The sequence below is a fragment of the Taeniopygia guttata genome, chromosome 1 (assembly GCF_048771995.1).
Source record: "Taeniopygia guttata chromosome 1, bTaeGut7.mat, whole genome shotgun sequence".
NCBI classification, from domain to species: Eukaryota; Metazoa; Chordata; class Aves; order Passeriformes; family Estrildidae; genus Taeniopygia; species Taeniopygia guttata.
In genome coordinates this window covers 34901234-34920808 of record NC_133024.1, presented here as the reverse complement: position 1 = coordinate 34920808, position 19575 = coordinate 34901234, and the positions used below count along the sequence as shown (strand labels likewise).

At 41.3% G+C, this 19575-nt stretch overlaps 1 protein-coding gene across 5 annotated transcripts in view; it reads left to right on the top strand.

The window, feature by feature from the left end:
• ME3 (malic enzyme 3) overlaps positions 1-19575 on the top strand; it is a 117252-nt gene that overhangs the window by 39503 nt on the left and 58174 nt on the right. Inside the window, exon 1 of one of the 5 annotated variants that reach the window (XM_072926870.1) lies at positions 4246-4324. The exons of the other annotated variants lie outside the window; for them this stretch is intronic. Coding sequence (XP_072782971.1) covers positions 4286-4324 — 39 coding nt within the window. The 5' untranslated portion in view covers positions 4246-4285. Of the gene's footprint in view, positions 1-4245; positions 4325-19575 lie in introns of those variants that run through there. 5 annotated transcript variants of the gene reach the window in all.

Sequence of the window (19575 nt, the reverse complement as noted above, 5' to 3'; positions counted from 1 at the left end):
ACTTACTTTCTATTTGCCTGAACAGCTTGTGCTTTTTGTGGTATTGGTAGAAATGATACAGTAAACAATAAAGAAATTATACAGTAAAATGACTCCATGGTAATGTTACCTGCTTGCTCACTGTACCTACTGCTACCTCTAAGCTCTCGAGGACTCAGGAGACCTGAGAAATTTGCATTTATCAGCTGTACTTGAGATCGTGGGAATGCTGTTGGCACTGAGAGCAGTGATTCCCCCTTCCTGAGTTTACTGAGACCAGAAGAACCTTCTATCATGGCCCATGTGCTTTGCCATGCCAGAACACAAAACTAAGAAATCATTCCTTTAAGCTGGTTGTTAGAAATTTAGATTCCAGCAGTGATATAAGAGAGCGCTCTATTTTCTGTGCTTTTTATTGCTTTCTGTGTATTGTAGGGTTTGAGTTAGCTGTGATTTTAAAGCCACGCAGTTACGGTATTTATTCATTACCTTTGTTGATGACAACAAGCTATGGAGTGTCTGTGGGCACATCCATGGCAGAACTAGAACTCAAAAGGTTTTGCACAAACTGCAGGAATGACATGAAAAAGTATACATATGTGAGGTTGATTTACAATAACCAACAGGGCAAACACATGCTGAGGGGAGAAATCCAGCCAGGGAGCACATCTGCAGGAAAGGATCCAAAGGAGGGTTGTGGGGGTTGTGGCGGATCTCAAACCAAACAGAAGACAACAATCTCATACTGTTGTGAAAAAAAAAATCCAGTCTTCATATGAGTATGTATAGATAGGGTTGTTCTTTGCAGTATGTGTTTAGTGATCCTTCTCCTCCCTTTGGCCTGTGCAATTGAGCAGGGTGCCGCGCCCCATCTGGCACACAGCAATTCCAAAGAGATGTGGCCCCTTGGTCAGAAGCGGGAGGTATGTTCCGTAAAGGACAGTGGTCTTCACGTATCTGAAGTGGGGCAGTAACACAGAGGGATAAATTGGTTTTTGTAGCTATGGGAGATATGCTGGGAAGTAGTGAGCTTCACTGCAAGTGAGAGCTGGACAACAGGACGTCTTTCTGAAGTGATCTGAATGGGTTATGTGGAACTTCTAACACAGGAGATGGTTAAAATTAAAGAGAAGGTCTGACCAGAGAGATGTAGGTGTAGCTTATCTTGTTTTATGAGCCAGAGGACCTCTTCATGCCCCTTCCAACCCCTTTCTTCTCTGTAACTAAAAGAAAGTAACTTTGCAACTGAGCAGACCTTAGACCCAAAGGATGTATTGGCTATGGGACATTCTCACGGAAGTTTGACTGAGTGGGAAGGATATTAACACTCTCCCAAGGCCACTTGATGGAGAATGTATCCTCTTCAGGCAAATAAATAATTATATGTTTCCTTTCCCCACCCCAGGGGAACTAATAGGGGCAAGAAGCATTTGGGAAAAAAAATTGGCTCATGACTACAAAACTGGACACAGAACCTCATCCAGATGTATTTCCTACTCTGTGCCAACATGCAGTGGGCTATGTCATCAGGACATTGGCAAGGAGAGGAGCTGGATTTGTCTATTGGAGCATTCAGCTGGGGAACAGCATGCACAGGAATTCACTTTTATTAAAGTAGAAAGTTCAGCTGGAAGCAAAAGATGTGCAGAGGCTGCTGCTCTCTGTGGATTTATGTTGGCACTGTGAGCGCAGCCTGAAATCAGAATGATGGAAATGCAGCATCCAAACCAGGGAATTCCTGCTTGATTTTCACGACCTTTTTTGGTGTGTCTGTACCACATAGGCAACATAGGGAATACTTGCTTTCTCCCTTCTTCTATGCAACAACCAACCACCTTTTTAACTAAGAAGAAAATTGAAATCAGGTCAGAATTTAATTTAAAGAGCAAAATTACTATTTATGCTGAGTATGAAGCAATTTGGGATTTGCACAATAGAGAGTAAGATGGTAATTACAGTTTGTCATTTTTCCCTCACTCATTTCCAAAAAAAAAAGACCAAGATGATTTGGGATTTATTTGGCAAATCTGACACCAGTGCTTACTTCTTGACATTAAAGGGGGGAAAATGAGATGGAAAGCTCAGTCTCAGACAAAAAAGAAATGTCTAGGAATATAACAAACAGACATGCTAATAATTCCATGATGCCATTATGGTGCATATAAGCTTGAGTACAGTCCAAGGAGCTTTAAACTTCTGAATACTGATTCAAGCATGTTCATATAGAGTGGATGGTGTGTCATAACCATAAATAACAGGGGTGAGGGAAGAGTCCTGGGGGTAGTTTTGAGACAAACTTGCTTTTAATGATGCCCCTCAAAGTTTTGCCCTTAACTTCAGTCAGGTCAGATTTCGCCCTTTGGAAATTATCCTCTCTGGAACAAGAAATGGACCAAGCTTTTATATAGGTGGATGGAGTTTGTCTCCAATTTCTGTGAATTTTCCAGGTTAGCTTTGGGAGTTAAGTTATGCAAGTAAATTAGAAGAAATGGAAAAAACGTGCATGTGGTTTTAGAAAAACATGTTGAATACATTAACACTGGATGAGAGCAGAGGGAATTCATAAAACGTTTTACATTCTACTAATTCCTGAGCTACGCAACAGATGTAAGAGTAAACCAAGTGGCACTGGTAGAAGAAACTTTTTTGCTGAGTTCAGTGGACATGTGGCTCCAGTTAAGGGATGCTTTTTTAATACAGAATGAATACCCTGTTAAAAGATGCAGCCCGCTAGGTTCGGCACTGGGAAGAGCCTGCATTAGTCAAGGGCACTATAAACAGAGATGCTCACTATTGGGGGAAATGTCCAATAACCACCATGTTGTAAGTGTTCAAATTGTTTTGGCTTGGGATTGGAGAATTGCCCTGATGAGCTGCTCAGGATTCAGAAGGAATCAAAAGAGAAGGAGAGAAGGACTCAGAGCTGTCGGGAATTTTCCCTCTTGACTGCTGCCTTCAACTCTGATGTTGGTTCCGGGAGATCGCTGGCTTAGCTTAAGACCTTCCTCCAGATGCGACAGGGGCATCCCCAGTCTTGCTGCTGCTGGTGGCATTGCCCCCTTGGTAGGCTCCATGTAGAAGTGGATGCAGAGACCTGGGGCTTTTGAACAGGGCAGATTCCTTGGCTAGGTTTTTAAAGGCTAGGTATTAATTTCTAAGAAGTGAAAGATTTCATACCTTATGAGTGTTTTAAGGCTGATACAAGCTTTTCACATCAAAATGTTCAACCTATTTTCATGGGACAGGATTTGTGCACTCAGAGATATTGTCATTCCATTGTCTCTACTTCACCCCTTTCTGAGGTTTTGCTGTCTTTTCATGCAAGTTTCTCCCTGTCTCCTATTTACAGCTAAGCTGTGATTTAAGAAAGTCATAAATCCTTTGCCTCACCTTTTTTTTTTTTTTTTCCCAGAGGAAAGGGTATGACACCAGAATGAGAAATTAGTGGGGTAGGACCAGGTCCTAGTGACATCGAAGTTTCTTCTTCTTCAATAAAAGTTCAAATCAGCATTTCCCTGTGGTCTAAATAACAATATGGGACATATTGCATATTCCTGCTGGGGGAAACATTTCTAGTGACAAGACCTGCTTGTCTTAGGAAAAAAAAACTGACTCAAAGGCAGTATTTTACACCCTTCCTTCGCTTCCAATCTCTGCCAGCTCCAACAAAGTCCATGGCATCTCTGTTCTTGAAGTCCCATCATCCCTTGCCATCTGTGGCTGTTTGCATCTATTCATACATCTCTCATCACAATTTTATTTTCTGCTCACTAGAAGACTTCTTTGGGGAAGATGCCGTTTGTCCCTTTCTTTTCCCTTGACCTTAACCATAACTACAACTGCAACTACCATCACCTACGCATGATGTACATTTTATATTTCTCCACATGTAAATCTCTTTCCAAACTGCAGTCCCTTCTCTACAAGCTACAATTCACCCTATTTCAGATACAATTTGACCTGATGTTTCTTAAGGCTATATGGCTATTAGCTCGTCCTTGTGTACCTAGGATGGTGAACTTGGTATTTCATTCCCTACCTTTTTGGATCACTGTAAGCCGCAGCAGCCTCTATCCCAATGTAAGCAGGCACTCTGTGTCTCTCTTAAGGTTGTACTCAGTATATCTGCATGTTCTCAGCATCTTTTTGCATAACATCTCCAGTGCATGGTCTGTCTTATGCTGAAATGTCACACAGCTGTCATTTCATCTAGGCTTGTAGAAATCTGTGTCTGAATTAACTTGAAGCATTTTTGCTTTGTTTCAGGCTTTTCTGTGTGCTCCTGTTCTTTCTCCACTTTTCTGTAATGAATCTAACCCGTCTTTGTGGTCAGAGCAGTTCACAGGTGATTCTCATTGCATGGATTCTTTTATTTGTTGTCAGATGTTGATTCCCGATTCAAAGCAGCCTGCAACGTGAGCCTCTGTCACTCCTTTGTAATATTTTCTGCTTTCTCTCATTTTCTCCACATTAGAACTTCCTTTGAGTAACACCAAAGCTAAAACACTCAACCAATTTACCAAAAACCGTCTACCTGACCAAACTAAGCTACTGAGACAAAATCAAAGAATTGTTTAGGTGGGAAAAGATGTTTAAGATCAAGTCCAGCTGTTAGCATGGTACTGCCAAGTCCATCACTAAGCAACACATCTCTCAAAATCATTGCTTATCTTGCAGGTACTCAAGTGCCCTGCTGTGTGCCTGGACCTGGAAGCTGGACTTCTATGCTTTATAGTCTATTTGAGCAGGATTTGCTCTGTTGGTACCACCTCCAAAAGAACTGCTCTGGGTCTCACTAGCAGAGATATCCCCCAAAGGTGCCATGGTAGTTCAAGGAGAGAAGGAAGTTTATGAAGTATTTGGTGGGTTCCATCTGTTTACCACTGAGCCTGGCCTTTGAGTCTTTCTTTAACTTTTTATCCAGTATAGAAACAATGACTTAATTACTTTCCTGTTTTAGGGAAAGTGCTGTAAACCTTTAGCCTGTGACCTCCCTGAAAGGCTGTGCTGGCAGGATTATGCTTTGCATGTGCTTCTCAGCCCTTCCTGTGAGGCTGAAACTAAACATCCATGTTTGACTGCACTTCTGCAGTCTGAAGAAACTTCCCTATGATGCAGTAAAACTGAACAGTAATTTTGTACATGTCAGACACAGAGCATGAAATTAAACTTGTGAATTTGCTTGGCAGCAGTGCCAGAAAGCTGAAATGCCTTTGTGTTTGCAATAAAATGTATATGAGAAGTGAGCTATTGGGAAAATTAGTTAATCTTTTAACTTCTAATTTACTACAAGTCAGATTTGTAGGATCAGTCATGTATTCACAAAATATGTGAAAGAATGTAATAGAACTCAATACAAGGTCCCTGGTGACAGAATATTACCAGGAGCCATCTGTACTCTTTGCTGTAGTGCCATCCCAAAACTTTACCTAACAGCCTTCAGATGGGGGTGGTCTAATGCTGCTACTGAATGGTATTAGAAGGAAAACATCTCATACAGTGTCATTGTCTACTTTTATTCTGCCCTTCCTGGCTCACCCAATTAATTCTAAGAGCAAGAGTTGCCTATTAGGTACCTAATGATGCAGTAATTTATGCTGGTTACATACCTCCTGCAGCTGGTAATGCATCCCAATTACGTGAAGCAAGACAGAAATCTGGAGCATCTCTTCCTCAGTCTTCCTTGCATCTATAAAGAACAACATACTCTCTTTTCCACTCTGCTGTATAGATCCATAGGGTCTGTCCAATGTTGTCCCTCCAAGGAAGCACCCCTTGACTGTGTTAGGCTATAGGATGATTGTCCTGCTTAGCCACGTCTGTCCTCAGCAGGCCTGGTGACTGCCAAAGCTGGCACTGTGAGCTCCTCATTTGCACGGCATGCCCAGCTGGGTGTCATGCAGCTCGATGGGAGTAGCCTGATTTTCTATGCAGACATTTCAATGGGGCCATAGGCAATAAATCGGTGTCCTATGGCGAGGGGTTTTTCTTCGTGTCACTCACAATAATTCGGCCAAAGATCCTTTGTGTTTTACCTCTGAGACGAATGTCATCCTACACTAAAATGACTTGCACAGAGGATTATTTTAACATAACAAATATTTTTGAGCTGACTTACTGACTTGGCAGTGGGCGTGCTGAGAGCGCTGCGAGGCTTGTGCTGAGGATGAAGCTCATCATGCTAATCAGTGCTGCTCCTCTGCTGTCTCCTGCCTCTCTGTACCAGTCATGTCTTTGGGACAGAGACCACCTTTTTTCATTACTTTGTTTTGATCTCCTGTATCTTTTTTTACAATGTGCTTTGGACCCTAAGGCTGTGATGCATGACAAGGGCTATTCTAATATGAATGTTTTTGAGAGTTTGTTCATAGTCCAGAACAACACCTTTGCATTTATTTAAAAGAATTAGGCTGCTTTTCTTTCAGTCAGTCTGCAAGTCACAGTCCTCTCCTGGTACCTGGAGTGCATTGAGCTTATGCGTCTGTGCTGCTGGTAAGCAAAGCTTGCAGGCATAGCTGTCAATACTTAATGCTGCCGAGATGTTTCTGTAAAGAGCTGAGTCTTACCACAGTGGTTTTCTGGTTTGGTTTGTTTTTTTCATAAGGATAATTTATGTTTGTTAATTACTTAAACCAAGTAAAACGTTCAAAAGGCTAGAAATGATAGTATGTCTACCTTATTTTCCAAGGAGTTTTACTGAGAAATTAATAATATGATACATCCCATATTTAGATAATAGTGATTAAGGTGATAAGCTAAATGGTAGGAAAGCAAACTTAGGAGTGTCAGTCTATAGAGAATTATGTGTGCACATGACATTACATGTCAGATGGAGGGAAAAAGCATGTCCAAAAGCCTCTGTAAAAACAAAAGGCCTTCATTTCTGCTGCTTTGAAAAGAGTGTCAGAGAAGGAAGGATGTGAGGTGAGTTTTCCATGGGAGAGATGAAGTTAACAAAAATCCAAAGAATGTAGATTGAAAATATAGTGGGATTTGGCAATAGAGAGATGTTAAGGTCTCCTGAATACCCAGGACCCATGGACTACCAGATTTCTCCAGTTACACCTTTGCAAATAGCTTCCCTGTAACATTCCCACTCCTAGTGCTATGCTGCTCAACAGCCTTTAGATCATAGCCCATGGATCCCATGGTTGTATGTCTGGCACAGGCAGGTATCAGTCTTCCTTGGAGGCTGCAGGTGCTACCAAGCTCCACGGTGGAAACTCTCTGGTCTGAAGCTGTGAGAGGGGAAGGAACCAAATCCAGAACCACTAAGACCCAGGGTGATAAATTAACTATGTCTTCTCTTTGTGCTCTGATGGAAGCACTCAGCTCTGGTTTCAGCTAAATCTGGAAGCTTTCCCACAAACTTCATAACACAGAACATGCTACAGAGGCAACACATCAGGAGCAGAGTTGTGCTTTGTGTAAGGTCAGACTGCAAGCAACATCCAGCACTGAAAGTCTGCTAATGGCTTCTGAGCTCCCTGCCACGTGTCACAGAAGGAATCAGATAATGTTCATCCCCGAGCTTAGAGGTAGCACCTCTATATTCTGACCAAAGGCACAGGTCCTTTCCTTCTTCACCTGGAGGATCTTTCCTTCCGGAGTTGGTTTTGGTCTAAAGAAGGAGCAAAGGAAAACCAGTGAAGTGGTGAAAAGGCGTATTTGTATTGCCTCTGGTGTGGGCATGTCTGGATGAACTCCTGGTTTGACCTGAAGACTTCCTTTTTTTTTCTTTTCTTTTTTTAACCAGCAGTAGGGAATTCCTCACCAGCTTGTTCTTGCAGTAGCTAGGCCAACAATGACAAGAATGTGGAAATCAACTAAGCAATTATATTCACAGTGGTGGTTAACAGCATCCCTTCATCTGAAACAAATCAGTTACAGTCCAGTGAAACCTGCTGTACCTACTGCTGTACATAATAGAACCCTTGTGCATTTTCAGAGCGTGCCAGACCACTTAAACAGGATCGGTGAGAGACAACAGGAGAGAAATGCTATGTTTTATTAACCAGAGACACAGAAAAACGGATATTCTTTTATTCAACCCTCTTCCACACAGAGAAAAAAAATCTGCCATTGTATTTATAACAGCATTTCTCTAGGTGCTGCAAAATGCTGTAGGAATGAAGTCCAGGAGTATGACTTAAAATTAGCTGTGAACAAGAGTGATGAGCAATTGCCAAGGTAGGAAAAATTATCTAACTGACTTGAAATTAGTGGTAGTTACTGTGATCTTGGTCACCTCTAAAAATCTGCAGTATTTTATGTACCACTGGTGTTTAATCTGTGAGGCCCAGGAGTCCATGAATTGCTTCTAAGCAAATCTGTGAAGACTGTTTAGGAACACAAGTGCACAGCTGCTGAACAGCACTGTACAACATTCCTAAAAGAACATTTGTATCTTTCTTGAAGATTATCAGAGACCTATGACTCAAACAAGACTACAAAAATGCAATACGTTGTGATAGACAGAAGCTTACAGAAGTCAGCTGGTGTGCAAGAGGCAGTTTGGAAGGTGTGTGCTAAGGTACACACCCAGTAATGTGAACGCTCATACACAACTAGAGAGAATTTGATCCTTGATGTTTCTTGACCTAAAGAATTGGCTCCTCTCTCTCAGAGGTGAAAGATATTTATGGTCCTAGGCTGTGCACCATAGAAACTCCTTGTTCATGGTGCTTTTATTGTCTTTTTGTTGAAATTATTATTCAGTGACTTAGTGACTGTTAGCAGGTTCAGGAGGATTCTGCAGTGGGGTTTAACAGTGTCCAGCCAGCAGCCATACAGTTAATGCAGCTAATGCCTGCTCTTGCTGAATTTGTTGTTTGAATTACTCTTTAGTCTGCACAATTATCTTGAAAGTGAAAACAAGCTGGTTCAGAGCGAATTGAACAACAGGGTCCTAAATGGGAGGGCAGTGTGAACCAGAGTAGCAAATTTTCATGGATTAATGGCCAAATTGTTGTCTCATTAAAGTCCAATGGCAGAATTCCCATAGGCTACAATAAGAGACAGGGTTTGACCTTAAGAAAAGATTCCATTTGAAGCATTTGAGTGTCTCCCAAAAGCCAATTATTAAATCAGAGGCGCCGTAATAACTGAGCTCAAATTTATTTCAGGACCAGGAAACACAGTTGGGAGGTCAGTACATGCTCATCATGTCATTTCTATGGTGACTTCATTGCAAAACTCGGCCCTGGGCTGTGTACAGGGCTGACAATAAGGCTGAGCTGAGAAAGAGCCTGAAAGAATCGCATTGTAACTGATGAAAAGAAGCTGTTTCCATCAGCCATGTTGTCAAGCAACTTGGCAAAGCACAAGCGAAAAAGGTCTCTTCTGGCGACTGACTTCCACCGTGTTCCTCTTCTTTCAGTGCCACCACTAGTCACCACCTGGCTCTGCTCCAGGCTCTAAAGAAAGCTCCAAGCAATCAAATGTTTGCTGGCAAAACTACACTAACAGAGTATGTCTGCCTCCTCGGTATAATTGAATACCTGCACATCATTTTTTTCTCTTCCTCTAAATTAAGGAAAAAAAAAAAAAGCAAATAAAAATAAAATCAACAGAAAATATTAATTTACCTGGCTCAATGTAAAAAATGTGCTATGTATTCACTTTTAACTTTTTTTTTTTCTTTTTGTTTGTTCATTGTTAAATAGAAGAAATCAACTGGTAGAAGCTTTCCCAAAACGCCATTTTTTAGTGCTTTTGTTAGGGACACTAACCTCCTACTGATTCTGGACTCATTAAAAAAATTATCAATACCATGGATGTGCACATCCTTTTAATAAGCTGGGATGTTCTAAGCCTTAGAAATTGCAGAAGAAGTCTCAAAATTAGAAGGTGAGGAACTTGGTTGTCCAACAAACTACACATCTAGAAAAAGTCATGTAGTCCCCTCAACAAAATGAACCCCCGTAGCAAAAGCAACTCATGAGTTACAGCACTGTGGTGCAGAAGCAGCATCCTTCTGGAGTAAATTATCTGGAGGGGAATACTGGCTCACTGAGGTCTGACCTGTAACAAGAAGGAAACCTAATTCTGTATTTTGTCTTTATTTTCCCTAATGTTCTTTCTCCTTGGCTGGCAATGCTTATGCACATGCATGGTGTAAGCAAGTTCTTGTTATTAGAAGACAGCCCCAAGACTTTGTTTTTATTTGAGCAGCCAGATAAGCTTGTCTACATTTTGGTGAGGTCTCTTTTAAATAATTTTTTATAGCTTCTTTTTTTGTGTGTGTGTGTTTGTGTGTGTGTGTGTGTGTGTGTGTGTGTGTGTGTGTGTGTGTGTGTATACGCAGCCTCACAGGATAATGTTATGAGAAAATCTAGTTTATGAATAAATAAAATACAGCCAATAGAGAATACATTGTTTCGTACTATCGTTCCAGTAGGACTTGTAGAAGTATTTAGGCAGAGCTATATTAAATCTCCGGGATCTGAACACAATGCAGATTAGAGACATATTTTATTAATAAGTCTTTGATATTTCAAGTAGGTATATTTATGCATCTACAAGTACCTAAATACACCTGTAAAGTAGCACTCTTTTGATTAAGAAAATGAAACTTCATTTTCACTTTTATTTTTCATTTTGACTAAATGGATTTTAATTTTGATTCATTTTCTTGGTAAAAGAATGGTGAAAGAAAACCAGTTTTCCTTCATCAAATATAAATGGGTTTTCCAACTTTGTGACTAGCCCAAATGGAGAGAAAATATTGTACCTGGTAGCTAAATTCAAATCCAAAGACACTAAGTTGAGGGCATTTCAGAATAACAGAAATTAAAATATTTATGTTTGAAAGAGTGCACTTCATTGGCATTTGTTACATCCAGTGCCTGATACTGAATTTGGCTCTGTTGTTTCTACATAAATGAAAAAGCATGAGATTTTCTTCCTAGACACGTAACTTAGTAATACAACATTTATTTTGCTACAGAAATTACATTTAGTTTGAAAACCTTAAGTCTGTAAGATCACAAAATCATATAGTATCTCTGGCTGGAAGTGACCCATAAGGATCACTGAATCCTACTCCCTCCTCCTCACAGGACCTTGCAGATTTAGTATGATATGTCTTGCCATTGCTTCAACTTCACTTAAAGGAGGCTTTATTTTTTAATAATAATGTAGTAATTGTCATTGTTTACATTTATGTTTTTGTCTAGCAGAAAAATTCCAAAGATTTATCAGATCTGCTCTGGATTCAACTTGAGTTTTGCTGTGGAGCCAGGGTTTTACCACTGGAATCCAGTTCCTCTTAAGTTGGGAAGAAGGGTTAGGCTAAGTGCTAAGCCAAACTCTCTGGCTAAGGAACAAAGGAAGTTTATCCCACTTTGCTTTCTGTTTCAGTACATGCAGGGTTTGATTTTGCCAGGCCTAAATGTCAGCTTCATAATTTCCACCCTAGTCTGCTGCTGAGTCAAGGCCTGCATTAGGCTCAGAACAAATCTGCAAGCTTTGGGCAGAAGAGATGGCTTTCAGAAAAAAATTCTAAATTGGTTTTAAAGATTTAATTTTTTAAATTTGTTCTAGAAGAAGGTTTAACTCAGTGCTTTTGTCGTTAGAAAAGCAACTGCTCATCTTTAGACAATATCACTGATTGTCATCTTGGGACTCAGAGATGGAGACACCACCCTCTTTCCTTTGTGGAGTCCAGACTCCATCTGTGGTTAAGCTCTCTGTTGTGCTTTGTGTTTTTGAAGAGCTGAGTTGATAGGGCTTTAGGAATAAAAGGTTATTTCAATTGTTAGGGTTGCTGTTGCTGAAGGGAAAGGCTTTTGGTTATTTCCAGAAGGTCACACCCAGGATCTTCTTGACATTTTCTGAAAGCTTCTTCCAGAGCTAGATATCTTTGACAATGTATAGGAAGCTTGCACACGGTTTGCTTTGGGATGTGGTATGTGCCCTGTCTCAGCACACCAGACATTGCAGTGGTTCAGAGACCAAGCTCTAAGCCACAATTCAATCTGTCTCCAAGGGCTCAGTCCACTAAATCTTAGTATGGGTTGGAAGCAACTTGAGAAATTGATTTATTTAAAAAGCAAGGTTTAACATTGAGGGCTGAAATACATTGGAGGCTGGTGAACTAACAACAGCCAATGTCCCAAAGGGATCAGGTCACCGCTGTGTGCCAGCAGGAGTGATTTTGTGATCTTTAAATCAGGGTGTACCAAATTACCTAACACAGCCTAGAGCAATAAATGTGTAGGAACTGTCTATAGGTTTATCTTTCATTATTGCTGACATTATTTGTACACAGAATGCTATCTTGAAAGTACTAATAACAAGTTACTAATAACTGTGAAAATAATCAACTTTTACTTCAATTTTAATTGTGTGCTGAAGCAGCAGTCAGGTTCATCCCACAGGTTTGGCAGTAATGGCGTTCATTTCCTTACCTTCTGGCACACATATATCTGCTATCAGCTAGAAAAAACAAAAACCTTGCTTCAGGAAGTCATCAGAGGAAATACAATGACAGTGTCTCAGTACTGCAGCCCAAACCAAATGTTCAGTGACATTCTTGAAAGCTCTGAGTGATACATCCTGGAAATAGCAACAGCCATGAGATAATTTGGCATTCATTATCACCTCTGCCATATAACTTCTTTGCATTTTCTGTGAAAGAAAATCAGAAAGGAGAGAGAGGACAGAAGAGGCCTGCTACATCTGTGTTGTACCAAAACAGTAGAAACTGCCCTATGAATGGAAATGTACTTGAGCTTGAAAATGCTCGTGTCCAAGTTACTGGGAACTCCCCTTGAGCTCTGGAAAGACCGAGTCAGCTCCTGGGGCAGTGCTGAACCTGCTGTGGGGGCTGAAGTATCCCACTGGCTTCCTCCTGACCATTGTGTACTATTAGAGAGCTGCACCAAAAAATCCTATGTTTGCCCATGCCAGTATCAGGACTGAGATTCCATATTGCTGGCTCATGGGCTTTTGTCCAGCCTATGCCTTTTATTTAATGGAGAGGCTGTTGATGCAGTTGTATCCACATTCTTAAATAACTGTTCAATTACTCCCTGGAGTGCTGCTCAGCTTCAGGACTTCCCTCCAAGAGAATCCTTAGTTCACCAAAATCAGTAATGGATCAATCAGCCAAAACTGCCAACCTCTGCTCCTGGGTTTGGAAAGAATGCTGCTGTGTGGCAGCAAGGCAGACACACTGGCAGAAAGTGATGCTGGTTAATGACTGACATGGAAAAGTCAGCACTTCTGTGCACTGATGGGACAGAGGACAAAGCTTTTGTAAACACACAAAAGACATGCAATATGGACACATACTCTGACAGCCATACTTTTATTGTGAGGAATAACAAAGCAGAGTGTGACTTGTTAGGTTTTGTTCGATGCTAAACATAATGGCAACCTACAACTTCAGGAGTGCTCCCTCACTCCAATTTTATAGATAGTGTGATAACTTCTTACATCTGAGTTTCAGGCCCAGGAGGAAGATGCTGGATATGCTAAAACTCCACATAGCCATTGACAACTGCCAAAATCATACTGATGGTGAATTGTAGCCTTTTTTTCCCCAGAACACAGATTTTGGGTTGGGTTGGAGGGGACCTTAAAGGTCATCTAGTTCCAATCCCCTGTCATGGGTTAGGATGTTACCCACTAAACCAGATTGCTCAAAGCCCTATCCAAAGTGACCTTGAACATTTTCAGGGATGGGGAATCCACAGCTTCTCTGGGAATCTCTCGCAGTGTCTTACCACCCTCACAGGAAATAATTTCTTCCTAGTATCCAATCTAAACCTGCCTTCTTTCAGTTTAAAGCCATTCCCCCTTGTCCCATCACTACATGCTGTTGTAAAAAAACATTAATATTATTCTAAAATAAGTCTTCCTTATATCCAGTCTAAACCTACCCTCTTTCAGTTTAAAATTACTAACTCTTCTCCTATCATAACAGGCCCTACTAAAAAGTCTGTCCCCATCCTTCCTATAAGTGCCCTTTTTATTTTTAAAGTCAATATAAGGTCTCCATCCAACTTTTCAGCTCTGTCTATCCAGACCTTCACTTATTTCAAACACTGAGAAGTTAAAAGTCATTTTACATTTGCTTTACTCTGATGTTGCTGCATTACTGTGATGCCAGGCAGAGGAGAATCAAACCCTTGGCCTCAAACCTGAGTTTGAGGGGTCTATTCCCAAAGATATGCCCTGCCTACAGGCCTTTCATGGCAGGCCATGAGTGAAAATCATGTCAGCATTCCCAGTATTTGCAGACTCTGGCTCTGCCTCAAATGGTTCCCACTCTGTAACATCCCTTTTTAGCAAGGCATCTATTATTAAGTAGAAACTCCACTTTGAATAGCAGGTTTGGAGATTTGATTGGTGTCTCCTGACTGAGGTGCATGAGTGAAATCAATGCTTTAACCATAATCTTTACCTGATCACCCATATTTGGGGATAACACTTGTTTGTTCAGAGAACCTGGACTGTTTGTTACCCTTACTGCAGTCACACTTCATCTTTGTGTCATTTAGCCAAATTGTTTTGGGTACGGAGGAATGGATGTTCTGCTGGAGGAAGGAAGCCACTGCTTTGGCCTCAGACAATACTTGTTTCAGCTAGGACAGGCTGGAGTAATTGAGCCGAGGTGGACAGGCAGCAGCCATGCCAACAATAATATTGTTTGCATTTCAAGCTATAGCATCTAATGGGATCAAGAACAGAACCAAATTCTTTCGAAACTCATGTGAAGGTTTGCCAGAGGGGTGATTTACAGCTTCCTAGCAATAATGAACAGTTCAGCTGTCTTGACCAACATGTGGTCACGCATGTTACAAACTGACATAAATATTTCATAACATCTTGCTGCAATTGCTGTCCCACAGAAATGTTTGTCAGCGAGCTCAAGGAATCAAAAGGGGTTTAATCTTCAAATTTCATCTCAGAGTAATTGTGGTTTCTCTTTTTTTTTTTTCATTCTGAACTTGGATAACTTATTTCATACTGTCGATTATTAAAAACAGTCGGAAGAGGAGGATGGGAGTTTCATTTTTGAACTTTCTTTTTAAAAAATCTCAGGAACTTTATTAGGTATTTGATTTATAGTTTATAGAGCAGTGTGTGCTTTTGAAACTTGAAGTGGTTAAGCTCAGTCTTGAGAAAGTGATAAAAATTAAAGCACTGGTATGAAATTAGTGGTATTTTGTCACCTGGAATATTTGGACATAGTGTACTCACACCATATGGAAACAATAGAACTGAAATTTTGAGGAGCAAAGAAAATAGAAAATAAAAGGGCTGTATAATTGGAAGAATATTTAGAGGTTCTGAAGGGTAAGTTTGATAGAAAGGATGCATCATTTTGTATTGTGTTTCTGTAGGAATTGCAGCCCAGATGCTTCGGTGTCAGCACCAAGTGTGCCAAGTGCTGAGCATTCAGCTGCATAGGATTTAGCAACAGCTCACATCGAGTTGGCAGTAAACAAAGCAGGGAGAGTGCACACAGAGGTGATGAGAACTGGAGACAGAGGGTCAGACTGCATGTATGTGAGCACTTCATGCATCTTCCTTTTTCCTCTATGCATTAAAAGGAATAAAAATTTTGAAGTAAAGTATTCAGACAAGGGGAACAAGGGGACGGGTCATAGGGTAGTCATGATAGGCCAGCTACTCTCCTGGTGGTGCCAAAAGTAGTTTGGACAGTTAGATGGCCCATGTGTGCTTAGGAAAAACATGTGTTTGGCAAAGAGATAGACCCCTGAGGTCCGAATGGAGATCATTTTGGGACTGGCTGGAGTCTGGATTGGAAAAGGACATGCACTGGGGCAAAGGGTTTGTATATATGTATACACGCACACACACACAAACACATATTTGTGTGTGTGCATATATATACCTTTAGCTACCTGTCAGTCTTAAAAAGGGGTTTTGTGAAATGCAGCTGTAGAAATGCTGGAGGAAAGAGAGGAAAGCAACTTGCTTAATGCCTTGAGAGATAAAACCACTGGAGGGTTGAATCCCTGGAAGGCGGAGAAGTGGGAAGAAAAATATCAGCATGGCACAGAGCACAGCGAAACTCCAAGGTGAGCTGCCAAATGAGGACTGCACAAAGATTTCCAAAGGGAAGCTGGACACTCTTGATTGCTGTATGCCTCTGGTGTGTTCCAGTGCCAATGGGCACTGCCCTGGGGATGGTTTCTCTGTTGAGCCCCAGCACAAGCTGCCTGGGTTGAAGTCCATCAGTGTCCTTCAGTCCACCAGGCCATGCAGGACTGCAGAAGCAGCAAGGGAAAAACAAAAGTTGTACAGATTACTCAAACAGGAAATGTAGACTCACACAGATTTCCTGTGGGGTGTTCTGTGTTTACCTGTGTGTTTAGAGTGGTGGTTGCATCATGAAAGGAGAGCTCAGGGTGTCTTTTCTAGTGTGTTTCATTTACTAAGATGGCAAATTTCTTAGCTAGAGCTTGTCTGTTTCTCTTGTTCCTGATTTTTAAAAGGCAAAATTGCCTTTTGTCGGAATCTGTGGGTATTGGTGATTCCGAGATTGTAGAAAGTCTCTGTCTTTCTGCCCCGTTGCCAAAGAAGAAGCCATAATTCGTCTGTGCTGTTGTCAAGGTTGTTTATTCTTGCTTATCTCTAACTTAATGTTCTGCTGCCCTGCCGCAGGTCTGTCCTGCAGGGCAGTGTGCGGGGCTCTGCCCCTCAGTGGGATGTTACAAACATTATATACCAGAAACTACCTGTGCTATATTTACAATAATGTGCCAATATCTATCATCTACGTTAAACAGTGTGTCCCCAGCCTAAACCAATAGAAAAATGCCAACACTACAGGGAAACATGGAGGGCATGAAGAAGGAGAAAAAGGACAAGACACACCCAATTTCCTCCATCTTGTCCCCTTTGAACCCCTAATCTAGAAACCTAAAATTTTACTTTTGCACCCGTGCCACACCTAATTATTACTCATATCAAACACTCAGAGCTTGTAATTCATCCTGTAAGATTGAAAACTATTTTCCATGGACAGAGATCACAGACAGTGTCTCTCGGGGCTCTGTACAGGGAGGTTCCTGACCCCCTGCCAGGGTCCCAGGCCCTCCAGGACAGCCAGAAGGAAGCCCTGGATTCCCACAGCCTTTCTCTAGAATCCTTTATCTGAGAGGGTATCTGAATGTTTTGTAAACATCTCAAATATTCTGAAGCTGACATGTATTAGATGTCCTTGCACAGCTATCAAAACCATGGTTCAGGAGCCAAGCCTGCTTCTCCTGGATTAGACAAGGATGTGCAAAGAGCATCTGGTACTGCTCAAGAAGCTGCTGCTTTGGTTGCTTTCTACAGAGCTTTGGTAGAAGCAGCATGTGAAGGAGGACAGTGACAAGGACATGGGAATGCTGCAGTGGAGAAAAAACTCTGGTACAGTCAGTAACAAAACAACTCTTGGTTTCATTCAGACTCAGCTTCCATTCAAACTGTTTTCTTGTGAAGCAGCTAATTGTATGGCCAAGGCAGTGCTTTTCAGTGGTTTTTAACAGAATACAGCATCAGCAATCATCCATGAGCTGTAATCCAGCTGCAGCCTATGTTTAGAGCAGCCCAATTTGCTGGGGTGGCAGTAGCAAAAGAGATACAAATTGCAGAGAGGCTCCCACCCTCTAGACCTGCAGCATGGTGCAGTTTGTGTGCAAGCAGTAAGTGCACAAGTCTGATTTTATGTGATTTACTCAAAAAGGACCTCAAAAGGAAGTTAGTATTCTCAGTAGCACCAGGCACAAATTGTATGCAACCACAATTCACATGAAACATCAGTTTCATGTACAGTGGGAGAAGTTTGCAGACATTGTAAAACTGGCTTTTAAAACTGTATTTTCTTAATGTTTTGGATCATATTTAAACCTTAGAATTGCCTTGATCTTTCTTCTCTGACATACTTGCTCTTTCAAATTGATGATGGTGTTTTCACAGGCTTAGGAATGCAAGCATTGTCATTTTTGCTGAATTCTTCCTGTCTAGTGGCAACATTATATTTGGGAGAAAAGTGTGTCTTCAACATCACAGTAACTGAAATATTTGGGTCAGTGCTTGGCAAACTGCCTGCAGAAACTGATTTTACCCTGCCCCCTTTCCTCACAAGAAGAAATAATAGCTTCCCCCTTAGCTGAGATAGGTATGTGGACTATGAGACATTTCTACCATGAACTAGCTCATTTCACTCACTAATTGGCATGCAAAGCTCTGACGGTTGCAGATGTAAAACTGATGTGGAATTATTTAGGGAATAAAGTAGGGGAGACACCAGGGAGTCTTCCTTTGCTTTGAATTTAGGAGGGGCAATCCACCGGAGTCTCTGTGCCAGGATTACATGGGATACTTTTGCTAAGGGACTGAGAATTTGGGGTTTGCCTCAGGGTTCTGCCCAACAGCTTGGCAGCAGCCCAAAAGCTGATGTCCTCATTGCTGCTTACTCCATCAGGCCACCCTTGTCTGCAATATTTTGCTACATGAGAGGGGAAACTAGCAAGTGCTTCGTGATTTAGGCTGATCCAGGCAGGAATGGTCTTTTACTCGGTTGTTTGCATGCGCCATGTGCCCCCCACCATTTGGGATTCTACACTGCTCTATTGCTCCAAATAATTTCTCAGGGGTTTTTGTTCCCCATGCCACCGCATTTTCCTGTATATATCAGTCTTGTTCTTCCTGAAGTGATTTTACTTTTCTCCTTTACCAAAAGAAACTGAAGCTTGTATGTAGACACATCGTGCATATAAACACATTTGTGAATCCAGTCAAAATCAAAAGTCTTATCTATTCCTCCACAAAGCCAAAGAAATATTCCCATTAGCTTGGCTAGAACTTTGTAACATTGCTTTTGTGGGAAGAAGCAAGTGTGCCAAACAGGCTGTTCTTTGGGGAATTTTGTGTCATTCATCTTTTAAAAACCTGTTTTTGTCAATGCAACAGAAACTTATTTGCAGACAAAACACATAAAGTCTCTAGCAAATAGATTTATTTTTTTTATATGGAGGACAAATTGCTGCCCTGGAGGCTGACAAACTTCAGGAAATCATAATGAGTTCTCTACTAACTTTGGTATAGAGCTGTACCACTGCAGTCTGAAATCACAGTGCGGAGCTTGAGGAATTTAGCACTGCACTTCTTCCTGTGGATTAATGAACAAATCCCTGAGGACATTTGCCTTATGAGTATCATTTTTTGAAGGAAACCTCCTGCAACGCGTGGGAACAGCACAGCTTTGATGCTTTTTGCCTGGGACCCTGTCACATCTTGCAGCAGGAATATCCTCACCAGGAAAGTGGTTACTTCTGTGAGATGAAACTGTGCAGGATCAGGTCCCTCTGGCACAGGGGCTTTATCATGTTCCAGTTCTGCTCAGTCGTACATTGGTGTAAATCAAAAGTCATTGAGAAGAATAGAAATGTAATCCAGTGAAAAAAAGTTACTTGCACAAAACAAAAGAGTTATTGGTAAAGCCTCATTAATAGAAGGGAACTTACATTGTAATTGAATTAGAGGACCTCATTAAAGATGATTCCCCAGGAACTAAAAGGAACAGAAAGCTGAGTTGCTTAATTACCTTTGTCTTGGAGTTTTTAATAG